Source organism: Labrus mixtus, chromosome 9 (assembly GCF_963584025.1).
Source record: "Labrus mixtus chromosome 9, fLabMix1.1, whole genome shotgun sequence".
NCBI classification, from domain to species: Eukaryota; Metazoa; Chordata; class Actinopteri; order Labriformes; family Labridae; genus Labrus; species Labrus mixtus.
In genome coordinates, this window is record NC_083620.1 from 14,218,213 (window position 1) to 14,244,758 (window position 26,546).

Sequence of the window (26,546 nt, forward strand, 5' to 3'; positions counted from 1 at the left end):
ACAATTATTTTTCCTTTTAAGTTTTTTACTGTTTGTGTTTTCAATTTTTATGATGAATGATTTTGATGTAATTTAGCTTAATGTGGAAAGAGGAAAGGACATTCAGTGTTCAGTGGGCACCAAGGTCATTTGGTCTGGTCCTCTGTCTTATTTCTGTGAATCTGTGGAGATATAACTACGATAACAAACAGGGGCTTATCGTTTTGATAATTACGGAGATCTCGAGAGCAGACACACTGCAATTAAAGGAGCACATATAAATAGACAAAATGTACACAAAATAAGAAAAAGACATGCTACATTTAGAAATGTTTAATTAAAGAGAATATTATCTAACAGAAAGCCCAGCAAATTACAGACAACACAATATAAAAATGACGCTAATAATTAGACAATACAGCCATATAACAAAACCATATACAGACAACATAAAGAAATTGAAATATCATGACCAAACATGAAATGAAACTCCTCACATAAGAACATAAAACACAACCAAACAACCAAACAACGAGTCAAAATACAGAAAACAAGACCAGAGAAAGACAAAAGGTAACACAACCAACGACCCGCGAATAGACAACACAACCTCATACATACTCAACCAAATATGGAGAGTACAGATATCTCAACCAGATCCAGACAAGTTATTCAAATACAGACAACTCAACCAAAGAGCAGCAACACAATCAAATACAGACAACTCAACCAAAGAGCAGCAACACAATCAAATACAGACAACTCAACCAAAGAGCAGCAACACAATCAAATACAGACTGCTCAAACATATACAGACAACTCAACCAACAAGATCATTCAAACAACTTCAGACACCACAAACAAACTTCAGAAAGGAAACAGGAACATAAGAAATGCTAACAAACCATATTCTACAGCTTTCTGATGAACTGCAATCCTCGGAGAAACCGAAAGTTTATTTTTCTATTATTTTGGTTCTGTTGGACCAGGATGCTGCCTTTGATACGGTGGATTACACGATCCTACTTTCACACCTAGGAAAGTCTGCATAGGAATCAAAGGTATTGCCTCCTAATAGTTTGAAACCTACCTCACTGATAGAAGTTTCTCTGTCAATAGCTTCTATGGCTTTAGTCCCTCTTATTTGCGGGGTCCCGCAAGTCTCCATTTTGGGCCCTATCCTCTTTCTATTGTTTTTGTTGCCATGTCTTTGCTAATCACACGTAATGTGGTGATTAATATAGTATTTCTGATCTGATCTATCTGCCTTTAACAGCAAAATCTAAATGCTGCCATTGCTGAACTGCCTAGAGTTGCTTAAACGTAGATGTATTTGGTCAACTGGACCTTCTGGATGACTATGCTGCTGCTCATGGCCCTCTAGCCTCTCATAAATGTCAATCTGTCAAACATTTTGTCTTGTGTCTAACAACTGAAAGGTAAAAAAAAAATGCACTTAACAGAAAACAAAAGGAGCCTCGAGGAAAATCAATAAAACAAGGAGAGGTCTTGAGGAACAGGACTAATTAGCAAGTGGAATGAGTGATAGAACAAATCCAGATGACATATGGGGCCTTACCTCAGGGTAAAACAATATATTTGAAAATGCATTAGCAAGTGGTAGTGCTTATTCTAGCATTCAATCCTTTCTTTGTTAACTTTATAATTACTAAATCCCTGGCCAGCATTATTATATGACAGAGTTACACCAGAACTAACGATTTGTAAACAAGGTCACATAATTAGATTACCCTTTGTGATTGAGCATGTCATTGTAATAAACTATTGGTTCTGTGTTAACAAAAATATAGGCAAGACTTGGATTTCTGGAAGGATACTTTTGGATACATCCACTAAGGTACTTAATGATATCCCTTTAAAAACAACAAATTGTGGCTGGTTTTTACTTTATCAGTTATTTCAAATTAAATTAATCCACGTTATCTGATTTGTGTTAAGCGTGATTTAAATTAATACTTAACCAGATGAAGCAGGAATTCACTTAAGAATGTTACAAGAAAGGACAACTGATGAAATAGTGGATATTTTACAAAAACAAGTCTGACTATTTTGATCAGTGTTGATAATATTGAGCTTGGATGAAATCTACTCAATGCCCTATGGCGACCTGCAGGGCTTTGTTTAAGTGCCACCTGTTATTTAATGTTTCTTGTGCATCTCTTTGAAGAAATCCAAACAGAAGCCAGAACTAACCAACAATTTCAGTAATGTTGTGCATTTACATCTGATTTATTGTCTCTCCTGTAATTCCTGTAACCCTCTAGTCCTCCATCCATCCTTCCCTCTTTTATCTTTCCCCCCTTACACCCTCTGTATATGCAAATAAGTCCCCATTACACTAATTGGCATTGAGAGACCTGAATATTTCACGTGGACTATCATCGCTTCACAGGCGGGTGAGTGTTGGCTGTGGCATAACATCGCACAAGCTAACATACTAATGGAAATCTCACACACACATGAAAACACACAAACACGCACACACACACACACACACACACACACACACACACACAAGAACACACACAAGAACACACTGATGGCATGAATGAGTGAATAGAGGTCATGCAATTTATACTGTGTGTCTGTCATATTGGCCAAATGAAGCAGTGGTGAGTTATTGTGAGGTGTGTGTGTGTGTGTGTGTGTGTGTGTGTGTGTGTGTGTGTGTGTGTGTGTGTGTGTGTGTGTGTGTGTGTGTGTGTGTGTGTGTGTGTGTGTGTCAGTCAGTGTGTGTCAGACCACTCGGCATCAGATTGAATTATGCAGTCATTATTTATGGAGACATCTGTAGAGGAGATGCTCTCTGATCTCTTTGTGTGTAGTCTTTATTGAAGAACATGGGGGTGGTTTGGTATGTTTTTCTTTCAGCTTGACCTCTTCGGAGAATTGGATGTAAATGTCACACCCAATGTGTACACCTTTCTGTACCTGTGTAAAATGTCTGACCTCTATACACAGGATTACTGTATCCTTGCATACAGTAATTAACACCAGTGTCTCCTGCAAACACATCTGTTAGGATCTTTGCAACCTGCAGCATGTCAGTGTTTGCTTTGTCCACATTTGGTTGTGTTTTCTGAATTTGGTTGAGCTGGCATGTTACTTGTATTTTGTTGAGTGGTTGTATTTTTAAGTCCCCTTGAAAGTGTCAAGAAACTGAGCAGTTCTTATGTGGACAGGTAAACTGTTCCATAACTTAGGAGCAGCCGCTGCAGCTGCTCAATCCCCTCTATTTTGAGTCTCGATCTCAGGACTTCTAAGAGGAAGTGGTTGGTTGCCCTGCTAAGTGCCGGTTAGCTGCAGCATTTTGTACATGCTGGAGAGCCCCCAAAGACGACTAATGCAACCTATATGAATTAAATTACAATTATCAATCCGGGATGTGATAAAGGCATGGACAGGAAGTAAATTAGCCATGTAACATAGGGGACAAGAACTACAAAATAAAACAGAACACACTAAATACCGACAGAGAACTCAGGAATATAACAGTATCAATACACACAGGGAGTGAGAAACACGAGAAAGGAAATTGACTGTTGTGTGAATTGCTAGCTGCCAGCACTAAAACATGATTGATCCCAGTTTCTTGATGCAACAGGGTTTTTATGCTCTGAATCTAAAGCCTGTTGCACCAGCTGTGTTCAAATTCAAACCTATAGTCTTGTTTTTTGTCAAGTTAAGTTACAACAAAACTCAAAACCATAATAGTCATTCCTATAAAGTCAAACCTGACCCTTGGAAGTTTAAGGCCCAGTACTGCTACATGTTTTTATAATTAACCAGATCAATTTGACCTCTATTTAGGTGCACGTTGTCAACAGGTGCAGCTGGGTGAGCAAGACACAGAAGATGCCAATCAAACAGAGTCTGTACACGCCCACACGTTCCTGAGAAGACCTCTCATCAGGCAACAAGTGAAAACACCTGTGTGGGTGGAATCTTTGTGGAGTAGAGATCATTTTTTTCATAGATTGAAACAGTCCGTTGTAAGGTAACAATTTAATCAAGTCAAAGCAAAATAAAGATTTGTATAATTAATTGGAAAAATAAATTTGATTTGATTGAACTGGATACTTATTTACTAACAGCATATCCAGTTACATGATGTGAGCAGAGTAACAAAACCTACAGATAATTATCACCTTGATATGTTTGAGTTTTAACTTAGTGTTTACCTGTCTGAAGTCCATGTCTTTATAGTTTTGCTTACCCATATCACTCTTAAAGCATGTTTTTTTACAGTACAAAATGTGCATCTGCACACTACCTGCTGAGCAGCATACAACCAAAAACAAACCCTGCAGTTGGAGGTGAACACAGAGTAGGTGGAGACCAAACACTGAGCTTGCATACACAACTCCAAATGTAAGATAATGCTGCTCCATTACTGCTGAATGTGTAAACTAGCAACTGTTTGTTAACAGGTTTTTCAAAAACTAATTAATGATGATAAAAAAAATCAGTTTTTGTTTTCTGAATGCAAAAGATCTCAACCTTTACGCCAGGGTTTAGTAAACCCATGGCATACTATCCTGGTGGTTTATGCAGAAACATGGAAAACAACTGATGAGGAATTGTACCTCAACGTTTTAACTGAAAAGTGCTGCCTTTTCTGTGTGTGCTGCATATGTGTATAAAAAACATCAGATGAATTAATTTCAGGATCTATATTATATTTTTGACTGTCACACACTAAAATCCATACACACAGACTCAAACACTCATGTCAGTGATATACAGATGTGTAAATACATGTTCACACAGTAACAGCCACACACTTGTTTCCTTATTAAATATACTTGGTGTTTTTTATTTACATAATATAAGACAGAAGATGTGCCCTTAATGTCAGTCAGAAACCAACAGCTGTCATCATCCTCTTCTACATACACGTATCCAAACACAGGCTCTTAACAGGTACATGTCCAGGGTCGGCTCTGTATCTTTATTACATGGCATCAAAATACAAAAACGCTGACCAGATATCTGACATGGAACAGTGCCTCCAAAAGAGAATTGCCAGTGAAATGGTAAGTTGTAGGATTTTACAAACATTAGTATCAAATATCAGTTAAAGTCATTGAAGCTACTATTCTCCTGTGAACTATTATAGAATAGGAACTGTGGATTAATGCACATCCATTAGGAGGACCTGTCTAAGTATGACAAGCATTGACCAGTTTTATTTCTGCTGTTAGAACCAGGTTCATGTTAAACGAATAGGGACCAGTTTCCCATCAACTTAGACCTTCTTAACTGTAACTCAGGATTGGGGGGGGGGGGGGGCTGTAGTTGATCTCGGCAACAAGACGGTTTATCAGTTTCTAGCAAGTCCAACTAATAACACAGGTTTAATAACATCATGTTTCCATTAGAATGACATGTTGGAGAAAATGTTTTATAAAGCCATGACTTAGAGAAAATCATTCAAACAAAATGAATGTGTAAAACGTTACATTAGTTCTTAATTCTCAAAAGAAATAAACAAAAAGAACATTACTTTAAGGTCACTATATTAGGTATTAGTATTATTTTCAACCTTACACAAGTCTCAGAGGCCCTCACAACATGTATGTGAAGTTTCCTGCCAAAGATCTACTCTGATCCTGTATTTTAGCACACCGATAAACACCTCAATTTCAGCCCTGCTCAGAACAGGCTGTTCCTGGGTCTGTACCTTTAAATGCAGGTAATTTGTATCTGACAACGCCCCTCTAGAAGGGGATGTTGCTTGGGCTTTCTTGCTCAATTGTTTACGCAGACTCTGAGGAAACAACAAACACCTAGCTGTGGCAATGTCACCCACCTGGGGGAGGGGATACTGCCCTTTGTGATGTCAGAAAGGGAAAATCTGTTTAATTACACATTTTCTGAAAAAGTGGAGCAGGCAAAAGATGGAGAGGGTGGAATTTGCTCATAACTGGGGATATGTAGACAGACTAGGGGAAACATTAGTGTTCGAAAAACATGGTAAAGTGTATTTTGCATAATATGTGACCTTGAAAGGTGGGCAGGATTTGTTTGACACTGGCAAGTAGACAAGATCTAGCCTGGCTTTTGACACATACAGTCAAGTGAAGTAAGTGGCTGGAATAGAAACCAAAGGCAATAGAAAATCATTTTGTGAATTACAAGAAAAAAGTGTTTAAAATGTATTTTTATCTTTTTGAATATATTGAATAGACCTAAACATTGACTGGTTTGCTAAAGGTGCCATAGGTCTTTATTGGTAAATTATTATGCTTGTATATTGGCAGTTCAATAAGTTCTCTTATTGGACCCTCCCACACTAACCTCAGGCTCATGTGTTCACATCCATTATTTGACACAGCTCATACAGTACAGCTCAGTTGTATTACCATTGTGGTTATGATTTAGGCCTGTGAGACCAACAAATTGAACTGCAGTGTGTTGGTCCATGACTGACAACACTGTAGAGAACCAGCACCTGCAACACTCCCGCACTGTATCAGCAAGACATGTAATATGGGAACAAACGTCTAATATAATGCCAAGAATTGACTGTCTTGGAGATGTGAGCAGTGCACACAAGTTGTGTGGGTGTAACGCTGATGTAATGTCCTTTATTTAGCCTAGATGCAGAATTCAGGTAGTGCTGCAGTTGAATGTAAATGACACCTGTATTACATTTAAGATCCAATAGATTTAGTTGGGGTACTGTACACAATAATGTATGTATGTATGTATGTATGTATGTATGTATGTATGGTAGAAATAACAGCAGGGTCAGGGAACTCTTCTGTGTCAATATGTGTGAAAGGCTGCCTCAGGAAAACGTTAACCTGAGCTCAATAACATAACCGTCAAATACACTTAAGATCAGTTAACATACCGACACTGAGTAAAATCAGTCCCTCATGGCAGATTCAAAAGTGTTTATAATGGCTTCTTTTTTGAACCAACAGTCACGCATACTTTTGGGTCTGTGGCAACTCAAAACCACCCTTTTAAAATGTTAAAAACCTCTAAAAACAAGCAGACACACAATGTAGAAAAGGTTTACGAAGGCAGTTCATCAGCTAAGCTGTTCTTCAAATATTATCTCATCTTGTCTACATGTTACAATGCAGCTGTGTTGCTATCGTCTTCAAATAGTTACACGTCATTGTTACTAATTGAGTGATTTATGTTAAACCCTCTGTAGTAAACTAATGCTCGAGGGACCGCCAAGGGGTCAATTTGTTCATGTGGGATTTTTGATCACACTAAAATAGACCTGCAAGACTTTAGGAACCTCTCTGAAAAAATGTTGTTTTCTATATAGCCTAATGGTCCGTGTGGTCCCTAAACAGATGTGAAGTTATACTCAAATTTGTTTTAAGGGCAAATTAAGGCTAACTGTTATCCACTTTCCCAGGCCTTATAGACATGGGAAACATCCTCTAAGTTCTGGGAAAACTTGAACCGCTCTCTAGTGTGTTTGACCATTTATACTGAATCAGAATTGACTGATCCGTGGCCAGCTTGTCAATCTAACTATAAAGAGAAATGTCAAAGTGCCTTTCTTCTGAATCACTTGTGTGAACATAAACTTTATGACTTACAGATGTCCCAGGTGGATGTTGATAGTTCTGATTTTGTATACTATCACAAAAAAACATCACGATTATAGATCTTTTTTGTCTCGTGAAACATTTGGGCTTTGCTACAACAGAGCTATTAACTGTTAACATCTCACTGCTATCCAACAGGTGTAGCGAGCTCCAAAATGAAATTAAGCTACTTATTAAGATTTTGAATTTCAATGTGTCTTAATTCAATTTATATAAATATGTTTTATAGTCCTAACACTTCATTGCATCTAGTTATTGGTTAAAATACATGTTTCTGTTATGCTATAATACCTGATATTCAGGATAAAATTATCCATGTGTGTGCTACATGGTTGGATTTATCTGTTGTTGTTATTTTTCCAAGTCCATGTTGTCTCTATGGACTACAAATTGTATGGAAAACTATTTTCAAAAGTGTCTACTCTAAGTGACAAAAAGTATGAAGACCTGAATGAGTGCAAGGGCTTCAAAACTTGTGATGGTAACGCTAACAGAGAATCTGATGAGAGAATTTGATTATTTTATCGCATGATGACCTTTGACTGAATTTTTTTGGCACTTGTAGAAAATGTCTGGCTCAAACAGTCAGAAGGTCAAACAGATACCTTTTGGACTTCACTGCTTCTCATCTTACCATCCTTGCTTGAACACACTGATGTATTATGCTGGTGTTTATCTCAGTTAGAGGGCACATTGTCTCTTAGATGGTGAAACTGAGCCAGATGGTCCTTAGTCTTTGTGTCAGAGGTAAATTATCCTTCTGATGTTTTCCCTTCCAGCTGTGTTTAACATAGCATAGCCAGTTCATGTTCCTGATGAATCCGCTGTCAATGCCACATAGCTGAAAAAGTGTTAAAATGTGTTGGTCCTTCAAGTACACAACAGACAGCAGGTAGCACACATTTACTTTAGCAGCAACATTACCCTGTGCTGGTGGTGTCTCAGAAATCAATTGGCACATTTTCGTTGAATCATTTAAGAGGTTCAGCAACCAGTTGGTCATTTGGCAAATGTAGTGACATACTGTGGCAGCTTACACATTCGTGGGCAGTTTTGTCAATTAAAGTTCATTTAAACCAGTTCCACAGTTTCCTATAGTCACTAATATGTATTACAATTTTCAAGAGAAGCTATTATTATTTGAGTGATCATGTTATTCGTCAGTTAAACCATATTGTGTATGCTGTAGCATTTTCCCCAAGGAGGTAATCGTTATATCGTTACACGTTATACCATTTGTCTAAATTTAAACTAACTAAATTGTTAGAGAATTTTATCCAAGCTCATCAATAATACGCTGAAACTAGAATGTGATTTTGATTCATCTTTGCATACACATTAGATAAAAAACATTTCTGTTGACATTTCATGGAGCCTAATGCTTAATTAATGCTTATGAACATGTACGGTAATTAGAGTCACATCCATGTATGTCAACGAGGGAAATGGCAGCCATGTTTGTGTGTTGTGTAAATCATCCAAATGTGCCCAGTCTCTGAAATACTGTAAGTCCTTTTTTCATGATCCCTTCACTTTTGAAATGTATGTTGACTATTCTCTGAGACAAAAACTTCTGACAGATTTTCTGGGTTATTGAGCGATGTGGATGTATCTGGAAGGCATGAGGTTCCTCCTAAGTGAATTTCCTTGCAGGGGGGCGAGTGAAAGCTTTTATATCCACATGGCTGAGAACAATGGGGGAAAAAAATGGGAACCATGTTGAGCATGCTTCCTGTGACTATGCATATGTTAGTTAAGTATTACAGTATTAGTAATATTTCTGGGCATTATTGGTATTGGTTGGTCTGGAAAACAAAACAGAATTTCTAATATCTGAACTATTTAAGGAGAGCTGATTACATCTTTCTAAAAGTAAGACACAAATAGTGTCCTGGTAGCTTGATGGGATGGGACAAGGCGCCTACCATAAGTTGACGTCACAGGTTCAAATTTGTGACTCATAACCTTTGGCACATATCATAACGTCATCAAAGAGGCTCACTCTCTGTTGTAGCTGAACAGAAATTTAAAAAATATTCAACAAATTAAAAGATGATAAATGAAGCTCTCCCTGTGTTTTATTCGGTTCAAATATTACAAATGTATTCATCTTCTACTTGTCCTGACTTAAGCGGTAAAAAAGGCACAGAGCTGGGTTTAATTTTCAGTCCTAACATATTACTTGCGATGAATTGGCTGGACTGTTGTCGGCTATAGTTTGCAATAGGTTAGAAGCAGAAAAGGCTCTAAGATTAGCTTAGTCCTAGCCATTTTGGCATTTCTTGTCTTGACTCCTATTAAAACATATCTACTTGAATGTGCCTCTCAGTGTGTCCCCCTGACCCCACAACCTGGTCCTGCTGTGGGTTGATGTAAGGAGCAGCAGATGTTAGATTTGAGTTTGGTAGAGCATGACAGGATTTAGTAACAGTTAGAGGGGGATGAGGGGGAGTTATATTGTTCTTTATCAGTTGACTTCCCTGTATAAGAGGCCATGATGCACAGCAAACATTTGTGGGATGTTGCCATCTTTTCAAAGTTCATACGTCGTCACTGGTCATCATCCACTTTTGAATTGAAAGCAGATTTGTTCTTTTTCCGCAATTCTGTTGATCTCTAACCAGTGCAACACCAGTCTGTGTCCAGGTTTTCTCCAAGCCTTGTTGAGAGCCACCTGGGAGAAAGGGCCAATGGAGAAAGCTAGATACCAGGTATGAAGCTCATGAAACCAGCAAGATCATCACGTTTTATATTTAGGTTTCTCTGCTAATTGACCAAGTCAGTCCTTGTTTTAGGGTCTACGTGAAACGAGCATAGCTGCTGTTCCTTGAGTCGTTTGAAGCATATCCCCCTCTCCAGAGGAGGATGAGGGCCTTTTGTTCCTTTTTTTTCCGCCAATGATGAGAGAATCTTTTAAAGTTTCATTCGTAGTCATTTTCAAAGTTTCAAAGTCATCGCCCAGGTCTGAATCCAAGTTTACATCCATTGCATTTGCATATCCATAGATCTGTGAAATTAATTTCCTGCACATTTAAACAGGTTCAAAACTCGCCCCCTCACATGATGAGTGTCACTTAATACAAGTCTGTGCTCCGACCCTACAAACTTGTTTCTCTTAGAAACATGGTCCCGATGCTGTAGGAGACTTTCCTCATAGAGGCTGGGGGAGCCGAGCGAGAGCTGGTCAGCGAGGCATGGCTGTGAGAAGTCCCTGCCTCCAGAAAGTAACATGTCCCTGGGATCTCTTTGGGAAAGTTCTCTGGGAGCTCCAGCCGTGATCGAGGGACGAATGAAAAAGAACGGTCATCCTTCAGCAACCTGTTGACAATAGGAGAGAAGACATTTCTTCAAACATGAAGGTAAAAAAAGCAACTTATTATAGTTGACTGATATTTCAATTCATGTACACATACTCACATATATACAGTATATAGGAATGAAAAGATAAGCCACATTGCATTCTAAGGCATTTATAAGCATTTGTAGTTATAGCAACAGAGTTAAAAATTAGACCATATATGTTTTCTGTCCATGCATCTTTTGTCATTGTACGATGAGTGCTGTAACTTACTGGTAAGTTGTGGGGCTAACATTGATACACCTTGGCTGGCTCCCTGATTCAAACTTGCTGGCCAGTGTCACATTGTTCCCAAACAGGCAATACCGAGGCATTTTAACCCCGACCACGCCGGCAAGCACCGAGCCTGTGTGGATACCTATCCTTAGCTGAGAGAATGAGAGGGAGGAGGGGGAAGAACAAAGAGAAGATTGTAAATAGAAAATTAACAAAAACCACCAGTAATATGTTTAATTTGCAAATAGTTTAATAAGTCCTCTCTAAAGATGTCATTCTCTTAACCATGTTTAATAGCCTATATAATCCATCTATTCTTTATTTGCATTGTTCAGACAGATTTATAGACCAGCCTGCTCATAGTCGGGCAAAACTCATATGGGGCAGATTGAATACGATGACTGATTAAAAAGAGCCACGCAGCTACATCACAGGTTGTGTTGCCCTAAATGGTTGAAGGTCTTTTCAAATGAGTACAGACATTTTGTTCCAAGGACGCTGATGAATTCCCCTTTAAATCAAAAATGGAACTGAGAAATTCCTGTTTCACTTTCATGTGCAAACGGTCATAGCGATGTAAGAGGTCACATGGCCGGGCTTCAAAACCTTGCCTTGCTTTGAACCACAGGTCTGCTGTGTGCACATCAATCCACTGAATAGAGATGAGCAATGGAAATCATAAATCTGTACTAGTGTAGCTGTTATCTAATCTGATTTCAAGTACATGTTTGAAGTGATGAAATCTTAAAATAGAAAGATTCGCCGAGGGAAATAAATCAGATATATAATTGCTTCTTTCTCTCCTTGGTAACAGTTATTGTGCAGCATAATAATCTGGCTGAGATATGAATTTTTAAATGGCTGATGGCAGAGTGGGAGCTATGTGGCCATTTTCCCAATTTGACCTTACCACTTCATGGCCACTCAACAAACTATTGATTTCCTCCACTTGGGATCAAGTCACCATACATACAGCATACACACACGCAACACACGTACACAATAGTCAGTGGAATCCAGTAGAATTGTAATGATCTATTTGAGCATCTCATCACCTAGGTATCCAACGCCACTGTGTGCATGCCAGCATACTGCAAGGTAGTCATGGCAACAACAGGCAATGGGGGTAGTGAGGTAGAAAGAGCACGGACGGACAGAAAGACAGACAAAGGAGAAAGAGAGAGAGAGGAAAATAAGAGAGAGAGCGAGACAAACTGCAACTATATTTAGAAGGCGAAACCTTGACAGTACAGGAGGAGAGAGAAAGAAAACGAGAGAGACAGCGAGCGAGAGAGGAAATCTGGTAGGTGCACTTGTGTGACCTATTTTTCAGCTAAACTGCTTACAGATGGCCATGCACTCCTCTGTCTGTCTCTCCGACAGACAACCGCTCTACACACAAACAAATCTGCATCCAGCGCCCACTATCCTCTTTATTTCTTAGTCTCAAAACACAGACACAGTAACGTTCATGCTCCTCTCTACTCCTTTATTTTGCTGTGAGTCAGCATTCACAGCACATGGCCCTCAGTGAGCCAATGAGCGAATGGCGCAGCAGCACGGACAACCAATCATATTGTAGCCTCTGGCCAAGCTGACAGAAGGACGCAGAGATGGAGAGAGACTGAGAAAGAAGCTGAGAGAGGATGGAGATTTCATGGAGTCAGTGTTGTTTAATTTACATTCAGTTTCTAGTTTAGAAGCCCTTCCCTCCAACTAATGCAGTGATGTCAAGCGTTTGAAGTTATTACAGAAGAGTTAGACTGGGGTGTTGTTCAACTGTGTTGGGTTATACAGAGAGTTGATATTGTTGTTCAATCTACCCTAGCTGATAACAATAGCATAATATTATACAATTCAAAATGTAACCAAACATTTGCCTTCAAATTGATCACACAGATGACTCCACACATCTCTAGTATAGAATAGAATAGAATAGAATAGAATTACTTTATTGATCCCAAACTGGGAAATTGTGGCGTTGGAGCAGCAGGTTGTCCAAACACACAATATGAGTAAAAAACACAATGTTAGCAAATCTAAACATAATATCATATTAAATACAAAGTAAATAAGTACTAAAAATATCAAAACTAAGAATGTGAATATATACAACCAGGATTTAACTAAGCATTACTAGTCTTAAATAAGAAGATTAAATATGGAAGATTAAATGTAAATGTGCAAAAACAGAGTCATAAATGAACAGTATTGACATAAGTTAAAGTGCATGAGTGTAGAAAACCTATAACCTTGATGAATATAGTAGAACTTTTGTAATACACTGCAGTAGCTTACGTGACACAAACCAATTATACTGGAAACTCAGTTATCAGTTATACCTATTAGTCACACCAACTCACGTACTCAAACACCAGCACACATGCACAAAGATCGTGCTACAGGCCTGCAATCGAATGGAAACATATATGTTGTTGTCTCTCGCACCTCTGTCTATTTCTCTCCGTGTCCCCGGATCACTCTATTGCTCTCGCTGAACGTTTACTCTCAGTTCTCTCACAGCTCTCATGTTAGTTTGCATAACAGTGCAACATTGGCTGGAGTGGAGTGCACTCAGTGAACAGCATTTATCACGTTGAAGTGTTGAGCACCTCTATAACTCTCCTCTATATGAACATGAAGTGAGGAGGAATAAGGAAGAGGAGAGCATAACAGAGGGAAAAAAATATATATATATAAAAAAAAGAAGAGTACAAGAAAAAAAAAACTGAGAGGATGAGCAAGCAAGAAGAGGAAAATAATGGGAGTGAGTTCAAGAGAGGCTGCAGAGGGGAGAGTTACGAAAGGAGAAGAGGGGGAGGGAGACATGAAGAGGGGAAGTGGGATGAGAGAGAGAGAGAGAGAAAGTGGAAGAACCAGAGAACAGGCCAAAAATGCCTGGCAAGGCCTTTCTATTCTCAGACAAATGGACATCAGTGTCCTGTCTGTTAATAAGCAGCTATCTCTCTCACAAACACATTTTACTCCTGGGTTTATATGTATATTTTTCAAACAAGTCAAAATCAACAGCACCTAATGCTGAAAAATGAAGGATTCTTTACAGGTGCCGTCCTGTCATGAAACAAAAAAGCATGTTTGTACTTATTAGAAGTTTTATTTTATGCAAGCCCGACTCTGGAGGAGGCCTTGTCCCGATAGTAGATGGAGCTCCCCCGACCTACAGCGAGATTAGTGGGCACTGATACCACCCAACCTGCCTGACGCCCAGCCTCCACCGTCAGACTGTGTCGCCATCAAAAACCACTGCCGTCCTCATCATGCAAGGCCTGGTCAGCGGCAAGGAAGTGTGGACAACAGGAACGCGAAGAATACAAAGGAGAAATCCTTCCTGCATCTCATCCCATCTTCCCCTAGCTCAATTTACTTTTGTAGCATAACAGGGAGTAAGGTCTTCTATCTGCTCTTTGTAAAACGTGATAACAAGATAACATTTGTTATAAAGATTGATTGATTGATTGATAATATCGCTGAAAACAGTGAAAGAAGAAAAACAGAAATTCAACATTGACATTGGTGAAAATGTTTTTGTGATCAAGACATTTGTTTTAAATATGACCTGTGCCAAAGCAGACGTAATATCCAACTACATCAGGTAATACCTTTGTATGAAAACGACCTGTCTCATAATGCTACCAAGGCAACCAAACAGTGATGGACGACCTTGACGGAGACTGGACTGATGGTCTATATACATAAATTATATCCTGAGTTAACTTTGCATTCTGCTGAATTCATGAGGGTTTGAAACTTATCTAATCAGTCATCGGCTTTTTTCCTTCACTTCTTTATAAGTATATTCATTTACTTTTCATGCAACTGAATAATATGTATGCTGTTGCACACAGACAGGATTTTTCTCATGACGATAAATATGAACATCACCTTCATTTATTTATCCTTAAAGGCTTTAAATGCCATTTTTCACACTTAAATATAATATAAATCAAGTATATCCTCTGAAAATAACTCTGTGAGTAATGACTGTCTACAATGGGTGTAACACCCGAGTCCCACTGTCTGTGATGCTTTCCGAGCTTTCCGTGTCCTATCTTCAGTTTGTTTACATCGCCAGGACGGCCGGCTGACTCCTCCCCTCGAGTATAAAAGTTGTTTAATTGAGGGACTAGAGAAAAGAAGAATAACATACTGTACTCACTGCTTAACTGTGTTTCTAGATCACGCTCATTTCAGGTAAATTTACATGCAGTGTGAAGATACGAGCATAATAAAGATCGCTAGCATTAGCATGCTAACACAACAATGCAGCGCGAGTTGTTTTGGTTTCATGCTGGTGCTCAAGGGCGACATCTGCTGGATCAAAAAATCCCATAGTAAGCCTTTAAAGTGAACAGATTATCAACATTTCTGTAATCGCACAAGTGTTAGCTTGCTGGCAAATTTTCCCTGCATCCTTCTGCAAGACGTTTTGAAATCAATGAGGTGATGGACACCTTTTAGGTCAAATCAAGAAGTCATAAAGACAGCAACAGCTAGAAAACGAACAGACAGCAGGCAATCCGTTTAGGGGGAATGGCAAAGCAATTTAACAATGATAAAGAAACAATATCGTATCCAGCTCTATCTTTAAATCTTTTTTTAAAAGCCAGTGTTTGCCATTTTACATCAGTTTATATATCTGATGGATTTCTACAAGAATTATTATTGTAAAACTGCTAACAGGAAAAAATAAACTATGATGGTGAAACTTGATTTTATCACTGACTTGGTTAACTTAATGAGCAGAGATTAACCAGCATATGATTCATAAAGAAACTGAAAGTAAAGCAGGTCTAATTAGAGAGAAGTGAATGACTGAGGTATGGAGAGGAAAAGATAGAAGACTATCAGCACTTAGACAGTTAAAAAACAAACTCACATACCACAGTTAGAAGCATTGTGGTACAAAACGTCACGTTGATATTGGTGTCTTATTATGGGTTTTATATTCTGTTTTAGGCAGTTGGGCACATTGTAAACACACACATTAGCAAATAGATTGCAAGGTTGGCGTTATTCTGAGTCTGCAGAGTTGAATTTAAACAGGGATACAAGTGGAATCCACATTTCTTTATTAACCATCTGCACAACAGAAACGTGCAATTGATCAGAACTGAATTTCCCTTCAGAATCAAAATTGTCACAACTCTCATAAGCTGTGAGGAAAACTCTCAGGGAGCAGCATCTCCTCTTCAGTCAGTGCTATGATTAGCACATGCCTAATAGACAAAGGTATGGTACACACACTCAGCAGGGTGTGCAGCTTTATTGTTAATTCTTGGTGTTGTGACATGGGTAGCTGGCTTAAGGGCCAGTCATAAACAGACCGTATATAAATGTCCATCACTTCTCTTGTTTAATTTATTGTAAACACATGGAACGGACATCCAAAGTTAAACAAAGTAAATCCTTACTTTTTTTTTTTTACCTTAAAACTAGGCATCATTAAGTTGGTGTTGCTCTTTATTAAATTAAAAATAGATTCAGTGAATCCAGTCTTTAAATAACCTTCTGTACATATCTTACTTCAGATTTCCTCATCTATCTTCCCCCTTTTTACATGCGATCCACTTAAACAACAAAATATGTCATTATGCTGTCACCATGGAAACTGCATAGGTTGCACCCTGTATTACCATAGCAACTGCACATAGTGTCTCCAGTGCTGTAACCTTGGCTTTTGGTATGCCTTCTGAAATAAAATGATGTGCAAATACTGACACAAACATATTCAAAACAAAGATCCATTCAGGCAAAACAGACCCACTGTCAAAGCATTGTAATCATATGATCACACTACTGAGGAGCCTTCTGAAAAAAATGTGTTTCATGGTGCTTAAAGCTTGTATTACGCAACGTATCTCAATGCTGATTGACAAATGTAATGTCCATCAGAGAGGCACAAAGTATTTCTCAAAAGATTGCTATTGCTACTGCTTAGTAACATGCTTAAATTCAGCGGGTTGTCTCGTCTGATCTGAGGTCAAAGTTGAAGCACACCCCTCTCCCCACACACGTAAAAAAAATCATTACAAGCCAAGAATAACATCTTGGGGACACAACAATGTTGAGACTTAAGTAATCAGTATGTGTTTTTACACTCATAAAGGAACTTTAGTCACAAGGATTCTTTTATATTTATAATCAGTCAGTGGAAAGTTAGCCTCTTCTTTCAGAGGCAATTATGAACTTTACTTGGATTTGTATCAAGTCAAAAAGCAGGAAAAAAGATTATTTATATATAATAAACTACACTAAGACAAAAGGATAAGACTAAATATACAAGGACATTGAGATACAGTCATTGGTTTGGCAAAAAGGCATGTATAATCAACCTGTTAAGAATTGAAAATGCCACAAAATGAGATTCAGCTTGGAAAAGAAGGGGGGACAAAACAAATCAAGGAGGCAACACATAAAAAAGAGATTCAAACATTTGACCAAGAATGTTTGAAGGAGTGACTAAAAACGCTCACCTTAATAGGTCTCCCATCAGGTGTCAACACTTCTTCAGAAAGTTCCATCATCTTCAGAGCCATGTGTGCGATTGGCTTTGCATGACTATCAACCTTCTTGTGGAGTCCGCCTGCCACACAGTAGGCATCACCTATTGTCTCGATCTGTTTGAGAAATGGAGGAGGAGGTGCAGAAACACTCAAATGAATACGTGTGAGTTTTTTCAGTTGTATATGAAATAACTCATACCCGCTTCACTAAGTAGTAGAACGGAAAAACTCTTCTTTCATTCCTCTTGTTATATAAGAACTACAGAATCTCTTTGTCTCAGTCTCTTGGCCTACATCCTTTACAACAACAGTTGGTGAACAGTTGAAGGGATCTGGATAAACCTGCTTATGGCGGCTTGCTCTGCCTCTGACCCAGTCTGACAAGCCAAAAAACCAAGCTTGAAAAATACAAACATTTGCAGATGAAGAAAATCCCTTACTATGCTTATTCCTTTGAATCTTCCAGTTACTGTTTCTTCAGAGTCAGATATACTTATATAGAATATTTCAGCTATGGTATGGCAAGTAGGTGGATGTTGATTTGTCAGGAAACAAGAACAAAATTGAACAAAAATCCTTTTCATGTTGTTTATGACCTATACCCGTTTGTACATTAGAGACAAAACTCATGCACGTCTCTTGATATAGATAACACATCCCACCAGGGAAGAATTTTAAAAACAGGGCTTAAGCCTTTGATAAACCACGGATCAGCTTCAGTCAGGTGTAATCTTATACAGCTAAATTCATGCAAATTATCAGTGGATTTGTATATAGACAATAAGAAACCATGTCTCTTGATGCTTTTAGCAAATGTGCACTGTTTCCCACGTGCTGCTTTTTTTCCCTTTTTAAATAACTTGCATAACGATGACAGGTCCAAACATTGAATTGTGCGTTGCTGTGGAAGTTGCTTCTTCTTTTTCCATTTAACAACACATTTTGTGTTTGGCATACCCTTATTTAGCTCATCACAAAACTGAGATACTGCAAACTGAGCCCATTTGAACAAAGCAAACAAGCAGTGCCATTGTCAAGGTGTGATGCTATCTTTATAAGTACAAAAAGAAAAGAAAAAAAGAAACGGTCCTTGTGAAGAAAAAAAAAAGTGCAAATGAAGAAGAAAAGGAAAAACTAGGAGACAAACTGGCCTCATTTAGGCCTGCCATGGGCTAAATGATTTCCACAGTAACCATGACAATGGAAACATATGGGTGCCTCAATCTCTTCACCATGTCCCTCCTGTTCCTGTTTTCTCTTCCACGCACACACTCACTCATTGACGACTTCACACATAAACCCTCTTTTATACTCTCTCAATCCCTTTATCTTTGACTATGTACCACTCCTTCTTTTTCAACAGACGTGTAAAGCGTGACATATCTGATAACACAGAGGAATGGCATGTTTTTAACGCAATGTGGCAGGTATACCTCGTTATCACAGAGACTGCGGTAATTAGATTAGAGATGAATTGGTGGTAAGAGCGAGGATGAAGGGAAACAAAGATTGAAAGAGCGAAAAAGAAGAGAATAACTGTTCTGGTGATAGAGAGTAAGAATGAGGAAAATGCTGTGGACGACAGTGAAGTGAGTAACTAGGCCCACAGCCGCACAGTCACATGGACAATATTGACACATCTCTGTTAAGCTCCCACATTGATCAGTGACTTTTTCCACAGCACGAGAACAGCCACAAATGACAGCGCAGAAAAAACCCTAAAGATTTAACTGATCTCACACAACAGTTAACACTTGAAGACCCCATGAGAGCGGGTCTGTATCTTCCTGGAAATCAATTTAACTTTAATGATGACCTCATTTATTACACAAACCAATGAAACTGTAACATTTTATAATCCTAACACATTAAACCCCCACCCAGTGATTTATGCGTTTTCAAAACATCTTGTCTCAACAGGTATTCACCAACAACACACAAAGAAGATGTGAGCACCTCGCATCTACTGACCTTATAAACATCCAGAATGCCACATTGGTAGTCAAAGCGTGTGTAAAGCTCGTTCAGCATGGAGATGACCTGCATGGGTGTGCACTGGGCACACACTGCAGTGAAGCCCACAATGTCTGAGAACAACATTGTGACATCATCGAATTTGCGAGCCGGTACTGGCTGACCCTGCCACAGTTTCTGTGCCACATCACCAGGAAATATGGAATAAAGGAGGTCCACGGTTCTCCTCTTTTCCTCCTCCAGGGCCTGATGAGTCCGCTCTAAAGTGGCCTAGGGGGAGAGAGAGGAGAAGAAGATTAACAGTGTTCTCTTCAGCGTGCTTTCCTCTGATGAATGCACTGATGACAATGAAGCAGGGATGTGGGAGTACTGCGCCAAATTAAAACTGCTGGTGCATGTAAATGTATTCACGTATTAATTTGATTTATTTTGGGGCGTGTTTATCTGCATATGCTTAACTGTGTCTGTGGGTGAGTTTCTTAATAACATCAAGTATGTCTGATGCAATACTTTAACATTCTCAAGACAGGCAAGTCACGATGATATACGTCTGTCTTTCTTTTGGATATGTTAATGTCTTCATTTTGCCTGATGTCATATCTCTTTTGATGCTTGTCATGACAACTCTGTAAACCCCTTTGAATTGCTCAATGTATGAATGGTGCTCTATTAATACCTATTACTGAGATACAGATGCATTGGCTTGGGTCAAGATTCAATAACTTGCAAAAAGGATCTTTGAAAAAGTGAATTTTAAAAGTATGTCCCAGGAGCAACATTCCTGTGTAAATATGAATAAACGCACAATAACTGACAACCGATGTACCTTAAGTTTGTCCATTCTCTTCTTCAGGCCGTCCTGGGCCTTGGCCTGCTCCCCCACCAGGATAACGTCTCGTGTGGCATCATGGATGGGGATGTCTGACAAGTGGAGGCCCCTGCCCATCAGCTCCTCCAGCTTATCAACACGTGGGGAGCCCAGAAACATCAGGGAGCACGACTCGGGCACATGGATCATCTGACCCTTTAACTCCATGACCTGGCAAAGAGAGCATTCAAATGATGTTAGATAAAAAGTCAGGCTATTTGCCTTGTCTAGTTTTTTTTTATTCTAGGTCTACATACAGTTCTGTGTGATACATGTGCAAACATACAGACACTCCTAATTATATAGAGAAATACTGAGACAGGTTGTTCCAGGTAGATATGGTACATTAAGATTTAGATGGGGTGCCACTTGTTATTATGGACATTAGGGCTGTGCTCAAAATATCGATGTGGCAATATATCGTCATGTGCTCCTTGCAAATACATGTATCGATGCAGATTAACAGAATCGATACGGCTGCAATTCACAACAACACCATAGCCATAGCTCTGGGATTAAAATATTTGAATGTATTTCTAGGATCCCTGAAGACCTTAATTGAAGTGTTTTAAGTTGTAGGATCCTTAAAATGCCTCTGCTGTTATTCTCACCAATAAAGAACAGCTGTTGTAGTGAATTCTGTGTAGGACATGGGCGTTATCCAAAATCCATGTATATCAGGATGCGTATCATATCGTGGCCTCTGTATCGTGATACGTATTGTATCGTGGGGTTGTGGGAAATACCCAGCCCTAATGGATATCATGTCCACTTGATATTTGGATTTCTCTAAATAATGTGATCCAATACATCAGTCACTGTTTATGTAGTATTTGTACCACACCATTGCTCACGTCGACCATTAAATCTCTCTACATCACACACAGTCATTGCCTTTTGTCCTATAGAGCTCAAGCACTGGTGTGTAGCTTTTTCCTTTAAAATGTATTCTAAAAGGGGGAAATAAATATTGTAATGCATCATTATTTAGTAAAAGACAATTTATAAAGTGATCAATACCTTTGTATTTCAAGGGTAAACAAAAAGTCTTCGGGATGTAAATTAGGTCAAAGTTCATAACTTGATGTCTACTGTCAAAACTTGTATTCTACAAGATATGCAGACATCAGCTTTATGTGTTTACACCTACTACAAATGCATTCACATAACACATGTATACATGCACACATTATAGTGGAACCCTGATTATTATTAAAACAACACTGATTGATATGATTTTTTAGACACTTCTAACCTCATGTAACAACATCTGATAATAACGCATTACCTGTACAAAGAACTGGGTAAATCAGTGACCTAATTATGAAATACACAATCCTGTCATCATCCAAATGTCACTGGTTTGAGTCATACAGTCAGTTCAAATGTCCTCAAGCGACATATCATGAGCTATGATCATATGTAAAGGTCATATCATTGAAGTATGACTTTAGTATTTGAGTGGTTACAACACAAATAAAGAAGTGAACAACAGCACAAATCAAGACGAAAAAAAGAGGTTTCATAGTACTTTTCAATAACATTATAGTACGATTACTGCAAATGCAGAATATAAGCCAGCAGTAACTTCAGAGTATGATAAAGAATTGGTTTCACTCGTTTCTTAACATTTTGCACCTGCTGATTTTCTTTCAGTCAGGTGTGAATAATGCAAACAAAAGATACTTCCTCTTGCAGTTGAAGGGAGACTGAAATAGGGATGTATTGCTGATTACCCCAGGAGATTCTGAGGAGAGGCATTACTGTCCTTTTGAATATGAATCTTAGCTGTTTCACAGGGGTAACTACCTCTGCTTGAGGCCCTGTGGATAAGCCACTCTTTTTCTTCTTCTTCCTCTACATGATTTCACCCTTTCCTATTCAGCCCTTGCTCCCATCCCTTCATTTCTTTAGCTTCTTTTTAGGGTCTCTCTCTCTCTCTCTCTCTCTCTCTCTCTCTCTCTCACTCTCTCTCTCTCTCTCTCTCTCTCTCTCTTCCTTCATCTTCATCTGTCTTTCATTCATGCCTTTCTCTCTTTCTCTCTCTATGCTCTTTACTCTGTCTCTTACATTATGTCTCCCTCTCTTTCTTTCTCCATAGTGTCAGATAGATTATTCCGCCAGTTCGCACACTGCAGCCCTGTTTTATTTATAGCACAAGGCTCTCCTAGGTCTGCATAATACATATAGTCTACACACACACACACACACACACACACACACACACACACACACACACACACACACACACACACACACACACACAAAGAGAGACACACATTCTGCCTCTGACTGTCTGTTTCTCAGGAACACTGACATACATACACATAAACACACATATGCATACATGTGGACATATGCAGTCTACAACCCACAGGGTATAAGTTCAAGACACAGTATTTCACTGAAACACACAACTAAGTGTGATGCAGAACACACATTCTTTTTCATCTTCACAGTTCCTTACTGTATACTCAACATCTACACGCGCTGAGAAACACAGCAGTAGTCCTGGTGTCACATGAGAGTTGAGAGCAGCCATGTGAGTGCAACCACTAAAACATGCACATGCTCATTTAATGTTCAGTAGCACATGCTAAAAAAGAAAGCTAGCTCTAAAAATGCTGCCTTAAGCTCCTTAGCGTGCATTTTGGAGACACAAAAGTTGCGCAATATGTATCTATGTGTAACCGCTTTACCTGTCAAAACAGCTGTGGTGCACAATGAAGCGAAACTATTAAAAGGCTTTTCGTGATAAGCATCGCTGAATGTGTTCTTAGCTGAAAACTAAGAAGACTGCTATTGTGGGTTACAGTGTACTTATTCACATTTGTTTTATCATTTCCAGATATTTCCAGCACTACGTTATTTGGCTATTGGCATGTAATGTTATTTGTAGTAAAAACAATAAGATCCAGGAGTCCAAAAATAGGATTGAAGTTGCCATTAAGTTTAGATTTAAAGTTACCCACCAAATATTATTACGACTATAACAATAAAAACAAGTTCAATACTTTGGGACAACTGACATGTGGCTTGTACAAGACTAGTGGCAAGTCAGTATCAAGGGGATGTCGCTGGTATTTTGAACATTCAGGGATGGAGAAAACAATGTGAGATTTTGTAGAAATGAGGCTTCTACAGATTTTGTGCTTCAAAGTCTGTTTCCTAGAAGCACCTACAGCAGCCATGCACATTTTGGAGGTAAGCTCTTCACAAGCACCAGCTGAATTAGTTGAATAGTCAGTTGAAACCTGAGCATCCACAAAGTTCAGAGTAACGTCTCCCGACTTTTAGGGCCTCAAATAATGGTAGCCCTGCATTACAGCATCATTCAGACATCCTGACAATTTCTGTTCATCGTCGTTTTAGTTTCATTGTTTTGGTATTTTATTTTTTCGTATCTGTAACCACTGTTTGAAAACCTCACCTAATCAAATGTCCAACAAGCAGCTGTTTTATTCATCAACCTGAAGGCAGAGTTATAGTTTCACACCACCTTTGAGTCGGTCTTTGTTTCTCAGTCACGCTCATTTACTGTCCTACTCTGTCACAGGCACACATAAACATACTGATGCACACATACATCAACATTGATACACACACACAAACACAGATACACTCACACACACACACACACACACACACACACACACCCTGGAGGCAGTTGTGTTGTCCTACTTGTGTGTCTCTGTTTAACTCAGCACTCTCCTCTCTCGCTGCCTGCATCTCTGTCATCCCGGCACAGAGGAGAGGCAGAGGAGGTAAGTGAAGGAGGAAGGGAAGGGCGAAAGTAGAACACTGAGGTGGTTGGGAGAGAAAGCAACAGAAACAGGGGGGTTGGGCAGAGAAAGTGTGTTGGTAAGGCCAAATAAAAAAAAAGAGAAAATAATAGAGGGGACTCATCAAATGTCAAAACTAGCAACCTTTTAGAAAGAGCTGTATGGATAGAGGGGGTGAAACAAGTAATGAAAGCATGATTAGGTGTAATGAAAATAGTGAGAAAGAAGCAACAGGACAATAATGATTGAACTTGAGGGAGGCCAAAAGTAAGAAATGTGGGTTTTTTTTACAAAAGCTGATAAAAATACACTCGATGTGAGAGGAGGCTGGTGTGTAGTAGTGATTCTTCTTTATACCAAGTTGATACATTTACACTTAGCACTTGTTCAAGGCCACCACAAGAAAGTAACATTTTTCATCAAGGCAGTTCTGCACTTGTAACACATACAATGTTGATGCCTAGTAAAAAAAAACATATTTTCTACATTTTTTATATCCTACTTCATTTTACAAAGTACATAACATAAAAAAACAAAAGTAAAACAAATGTGGATTAAGATGTTTACTTGAGAACAAAATGTTTTCTCACAATTCATGCTTGAAAAATATATCCAATTAAAATGGTTTAAGTAAGTAATCTAATTTGATATCTCTTTTGTGACTTGGCAGAGAGGACTGTATATCTCCCATCCGACTCCTAGTAGTCAATCTGTGCGCAATTGTCTTTTTTAGTACGCATGATTGAGGTTTGAATTGTACACAACAACTCCATGTTAATGTTACGCCTTATAATAGCAAGCCATGAGCAATGCACACTACAGTGTTCACGTTTGACTTTGAGTGTACAAAATCATGTACAGCTTCAGCATGCCATCGCCATAGGCAACAGTGAGCTGAAGAAAAAAAACAGCAGTTAGGGCCACAGGTGGAAATTAAGGCAGGAAATGAATGGGAGGAGTAAGTAGAATGGGGGCTGAGATTGTTGGACATGAAAAATGGTAACAAGGTATGAGAGGGAGAGAGATGAGAGAAGGATGGTGAGAGGTGGACAGCAAATGGATTGTCTTTTGTAAGCAGACTCTGGGATGTCAACAGACGCTCATTTATATGAACAAGCACTGAGCTGCAAAGAGTCAATGAGTCAGCCTCTCTTGTCCTTCTCTCTCTCACAGACACACAAACACACACTTACGCAGTGTTGCCGTGTTCTTATCGTGTTAGACCATTGCGATATTCTTCAGTACTCTTACATCCCATGTAGACCACTCCTGACACACACACTCTCTTACACAGAGTCTTAGCGATTGATAAACACTTCAGCGCTACCTCGTACCTTTATGTTTCATAAAAGAATCAGCAATGAAACGTGTGGGATCCATTTCACTGTGCTTGAATCAGATATTTACATCAATCTTTTTTTCAAACGAGTGAATGCCATACTACACGATACGAACGAGAAATAGAAATAAATGTCTACAGGCTATCAGTCGATAAGAAGTTGATGATAATGAATAAAGGACCTTTAGTAGCCAGAGTAAAGGAACACACACTTGAAACAATGTTCACAAATAGGCATACTCAAATGCCATCCGTTTCTCTCTGACAGTTTCAGGTCAAACCAGCGTGTGTAATCTGGCTTTTCATTTCACCCTCCATTGATTAGCAACTGAAAAGACAATGGATTAGTTGTTGTAAAAACACAAAAACAAACAGCTACGATACAGCTTACGAACCAGTTCCAAGCAGAAATGATTGTTAGCTATACTCATTATTTGCTGTAAGTAAGCTTTGAATTTACACCTTTACTATTGTAACATGTAACACTGTCCAATGGAGATATGAGCAAAATAAGGTTGTCTGTTGTTTAAAATTAGCATATGAGCTAACAAAGTCTAATGTGGATTTGCTGAAAAATGTTGCCCCTTTTCTGTTGTATTAGTTAATTACGGTAATTAGGTCTGGCTTTGCTCATGCTTTACTAAGCAGAGTTACTGTTAGTGTCTTTTTCCTCCTCCCTTGTATTTTCATTCACTATGTTTTGTAAATTGACCAACACCACACAGACACAGAGAGGGAAGTGATTTTCTAAGCCTTCTCTCCTAAACAAACAAACAAACCATCAAAGCAGTGATTTATCTACAGCTGGATCAAAGGTGGTGCTAATGTCAAGATTCCCTTTGTACTCGGACATGCAGGTGCACATATGCGCACACAAACAACCCCAATTCAGCAGCCCCTGCAAA

General features: G+C 38.9%; 1 protein-coding gene across 1 annotated transcript in view; it reads right to left on the bottom strand.

Annotated features, from left to right (window-relative positions):
- Nucleotides 1-7,056: 7,056 nt before the first annotated feature.
- gucy1a2 (guanylate cyclase 1, soluble, alpha 2) overlaps nt 7,057-26,546 on the bottom strand; it is a 37,080-nt gene continuing 17,590 nt past the window's right edge. The window contains exons 5-9 of the mRNA XM_061046396.1: nt 20,479-20,691; nt 19,650-19,922; nt 17,649-17,792; nt 11,152-11,306; nt 7,057-10,898 (exon numbers count right to left, since the gene is read on the bottom strand). Coding sequence (XP_060902379.1) covers nt 10,679-10,898; nt 11,152-11,306; nt 17,649-17,792; nt 19,650-19,922; nt 20,479-20,691 — 1,005 coding nt within the window. The 3' untranslated portion in view covers nt 7,057-10,678. The remainder of the gene's footprint in view (nt 10,899-11,151; nt 11,307-17,648; nt 17,793-19,649; nt 19,923-20,478; nt 20,692-26,546) is intronic.